The sequence below is a fragment of the Sinocyclocheilus grahami genome, unplaced genomic scaffold, assembly GCF_001515645.1.
Source record: "Sinocyclocheilus grahami isolate Dianchi unplaced genomic scaffold, SAMN03320097.WGS_v1.1 scaffold2892.1, whole genome shotgun sequence".
Classification (NCBI taxonomy): Eukaryota; Metazoa; Chordata; class Actinopteri; order Cypriniformes; family Cyprinidae; genus Sinocyclocheilus; species Sinocyclocheilus grahami.
This window is the reverse complement of record NW_015508067.1, coordinates 30,792-35,327: the sequence shown is the minus strand read 5'-3', so window position 1 is coordinate 35,327 and position 4,536 is coordinate 30,792. Positions and strand designations below refer to the sequence as shown.

Here is a 4,536-nt window from a genome sequence, read left to right as displayed (position 1 = left end):
TGTTTATTTTTGTTTTATGAATTCATTTAATTGTAATAGTTGCATCTCTAATGTTCTTCTTTAACAGGTGAGGCAAAATTTCGCCCAGAGGCAAACCGGCGCTTTCTCACCTACGTGAAAGAAGAGCCGGATGATGCTAACGGCTACTTCAACCTGGGCATGCTGGCAATGGACGCTAACAAGAACGAAGAGGCTGAGCGCTGGATGCGGGAGGCCATTCAACTGCAACCCGGCTTCCGCAGCGCTTTGTTTAACTTGGCCCTTCTCTACTCTCAGTCACAACGTGAACTGGATGCTCTCCCGGTGCTTGAGGAGCTGCTGCAGTACCACCCGGAGCACGTCAAAGGCCTGATCCTCAAGGGAGACATCCTCATGAACCACCGCAAGGATACACGTGGCGCCAAGGCCTGTTTCGAACGCATCTTGAACATGGACCCCAGCAACGTGCAGGCCAAGCATAACCTCTGTGTGGTGTACTTCGAAGAACGGGAGCTCCAGCGTGCCGAGCGCTGTCTGGTGGATACTCTTGCCATGGCCCCGCACGAAGAGTACATCCGACGGCACCTTGCCATCGTACGCAACAAAATGGCCGCCATGAGCGCTGCGGGCCAGCCGATTGCACCAACAGAGGATGGTAGTAAATTGGACAAGCAGCAAGAGCAACAACAACAGGACAAAGAGGAGGAGGAAGCACGGGGTGTTGCCTCAGGAGCAGTGGAGGGGGCCAGGAAAGAGAAGAATTTGAGGAAATCCTCCCCCAAAGAAAGCATCAGCAGCCAGGGCCACGGCAAATCAAAGAAGCTGGATGACAAGCGGACTAAGAGCAAATCCACAAAAGAGATTAAAGATATCGAAAAGAAAAGGGCAGCTGCCTTGAAGAGACTGGAGGAGATTGAACGCATATTAAGCAGCGATTAACCTTGTTTATCAACCACCACACTATTTTTTATATATAACTATTTAAAGTGCAAGAACTAGACTCTTCTGTTTTTTTTTGAGACCTTGATTATGCATGTTTCGTGGCGCTTTTGTTTGATTGTTTTGTGTCTTTTATATATTGTGTGGTATACCTCCTTTTCCCACAGCTTTAATTATGTAAAGCTGTTTGGCTGAAAAGGGAAACCAGGTGTGCACTCACAACATGCGCTGAAAAAGCACAAAATTAGGTACCGTTTTAAAAGAATCCCTACTAAAAAAATCATTTATTACTATATTGTTTATTTATGAATGTCTATATTTGAGTCACTGGATTAATTTTTGTCACTTTTTTGTTTTAATTTACCAAACCACTGGCAAGTATTACTCATAATCACAAATAAAGTATTGGTAATATCAGTCAGCCCATTTTATAGCAGGGCCTCTGGGTGGTCCGTCACATGGCTGTTGTAATTTAGCTCAGCAGACCCCTCTCCCTCTTTGCATGACATCACCGCACGTCCTCCAGTTCACTGCTGCTGTTTATTCATGTGTCATTATTGCTGTTGTTTTGTTTTGTTTTTTTAGTTTTGACACCAAATGGTTAATTATACCATTTATATCCTCTGTTAATTATATCCTCTGACATAATCTCATTCTGAATTAGGTCACCTCCCTTCTCCAACCCTCTTTTTGCAGGCTTCTAGGATTTATCTGTATGGCTCGCACACTGTTTGGGCTCTCGCTGATTTCACAGATTGGTCATGCAGAGGCAAACTTTTTTTCTTTGGAGTTTTTCTTTTCTTTTTAAGGTTTTTGTGGCTTTTGACTGTTTTTTAGTTTCCCCATAAAGATCTTTCCGTAAAATTATAATCAGACTATAATCGGGAAAAAAACGTAAAGGAATAATTCACCCAAAACTAAACATCTGTCATCATTTACTAACCCTCGTGTCATTCAAAACCTGTATGACTGACTTCTTCTGTGGAACATAAGACATTTTTTATTCCCATGTACTGTTATACATGATGCAAAAGTGTCGTATGACTTCTGTGCTGCATGATAGCTTTGTTCAACAAACAGAATCTAATTTTAGTTGGTCGAGCTAGTTCTTTGAATGATTCGTTATTTAAATCAGCAATCCAGTTGCAGCACTTAACAGCTCGCTGGAGAGGCAGATTTTCTATGAATTACTTTAATTTTGACGTTTTCTCATGCAAAGTTGCCAGATGGCATCAAAAGACGACTACAATTTACAATGTTGCTTTTTTAAACTCTAGTGTACATTCATTACAATTGCTTTGACAGGAATGAACAGAACAGTTCTTAAAATGTCTTTTATGTGTGTTTGAAGCGACATGGGGGTGAGTAAATGATGACAGAATTGTCATTTTTGGGTGAACTGGCCATTTAATATGGTGAACATCACGGCGTAGACCATATTTTTTCTTTTTTTTTTAGCTTTTCTATTTGGAAAGAATCAATCATTCATTTTCTAAGCCAAGATTACATGCCAGTGCGTTACTTCAGTATTCTAATGTGCTGCAGATGAACTTCAAATATTCATGTTGCGCTTGGAGTCGAGTTGAGCATATTGTTTCCTGTGAAGTTGAAACAACCATGTGCTCTCGCTGGAATGCTGTCGCCGTTTTACGGTTTACTTTGAAGGCAAGCCCTGAAATATCTCCTCTGACCTTTCTGAAGATTTTAACAGAAAAAAAAGGTACTCGAGAACTCACTGATCCTCAAAGCCTGAGTCCTCAAAGCCTGTGAGCGTGCATTTCCATATATTCTACAACAATAGCGATTTTAACACTAATGTGGAGCACATATGATGTGTTATTTTGTAATAAAGCCACTTTAAGTAGCAAAACTGATTAAGTAGCGGACTCATATAGTTTACAGTGCTATCGGCTGTTTTGCCAATTGAGATGTTCACTCACAAAACTTGAGCAAGAGACTTGAATTGCTACACTTTTGCAATATCTGTGCATCTGAATCCTTTTTTTTTTTTTTTACATTTTATTGTCAGTTTGATAGTCTGTAAGGACAGATTTACATGGCTGTATCATATTAATCCTCAAATATGTAGTGTTGGAAGTTCATTTCCCACTAAATCATCTCACTCAACTCTAATTCAGCTGTTCGTGATGTCATATTTCAAGTTTCCCTCAGCTCAGCTTTAATCTTAATTATGTTTTAGGACTCTTTCCGCTCATGTTTACTCGTACTGTGCTTTCACCCCATATCCAATTTGTTACATCTTGATTTATGGTATTTACCTTTTTATTTGGACTAATGTTTTGACTTATGAGTGGTGGAGGGACCTTCGGTTTTCCAATAAAAATTACTTGCATCACGAATGTCTCATAAATGCCACTTTTTATGCATTCTGGCAGCTGCAAACAAGTTTTGCGTCGCCATCACAGAGAAATAATACATTTTCGATCTGCAAAATCCACATGGTCCAAGATTACTCACCCACGCCTTTGACTTTGAGTGCTTGTGTTGCAATGGCGCTCGCTGTAATGTGATATGTGCGTAATGAAGCGCCCTGCAAACAAGTGGCACTTTGTTGTATTTGTTGAACATATATAACATTTGGCATGATATTGATCTTTGTAATTAACAAATCTTTGTGTAACCCATTAACCCGAGCTGCCGGATTTTTGTGGAAATAGGCTTATGCCAAGAGTGGAAGGGCCCATAACTAGGATTTGTTGAAAAACAGTGAGATCCGTCGCAAACATAATTATACGCAGTATCTGGCAGACCAAAGAGACTAAACCACAGGAACTTAAGCTTTAAATGGTCTGCAGAGCTCCCAGTTCAAGAAACAAGATTGTCATCACATTGACATTTGATCACACAAGATGTTTAACATGATTATGCTTTTAGTCCATGTGAGAGCACGATTTATGTTATTGGATTAAAGGCTCAATGACTCTTTTGTAGCGGTAATGCCTGATTACATTTTGAATGGCCATGTCTGTGGTTTGGGAATTCATGAACTGGTCCATGCCCTATGGGGGGGGAATGGAGATTAGCTGTTTGAGGTGATATATCATGGAAAATGGTCAGGCTAAAGGTATTTTTGCACACTGAGTCCAAAATTTTCATATGCGTTTTTTTCGTTAAGCAGTAGGAAAGGATAGTTTTACGAACGATCGGATGCGAAACGCAGAAAATCGAACCTGGTCCACATTTTTTTTTTATTACGGACAAAAGTTTCAGAGGCAGTGTGTAAACGTGTTTGACACAATGTGAGGTCGTATTTATTTTTTAGCGTGCGAAAATTTCGGACGAGAATTTCGGACTCCATGCAAAGACCTTCGTCCGAAATTCTCAACGATATTTTCGCACGTTAAAAAATAAATACCTCATGTAGTGTCAATCACGTTTACACACAGTGCCTCTGAAACTTTCGTCCGTCGTAAAAATTTGGATCAGGCCGTGAGTTTGAAGGGGGTAATTGAATGAGGGAAAGTCACGTGAGAGGAAGCAATAGGCGTGTTTGACTTCATGCTGTGCTGAATTGAGAGCGGAGACGTCAAGCCAGACACTTTCAGCTCCCAGTAGTGACGCTCGTGCGGTGTTTGCATACTCTATCACAGATTAAGT

At 40.6% G+C, this 4,536-nt stretch overlaps 1 protein-coding gene across 1 annotated transcript; it reads left to right on the top strand.

Annotated features, from left to right (window-relative positions):
- Nucleotides 1-67: 67 nt before the first annotated feature.
- LOC107575787 (transmembrane and TPR repeat-containing protein 3-like) lies at nt 68-3,274 on the top strand (the record flags this gene model as incomplete). Its single annotated transcript, XM_016262117.1, has 1 exon — nt 68-3,274. A coding segment is annotated over one exon (851 nt), but the record flags the coding sequence as incomplete, so codon positions are not given.
- Nucleotides 3,275-4,536: the final 1,262 nt, after the last annotated feature.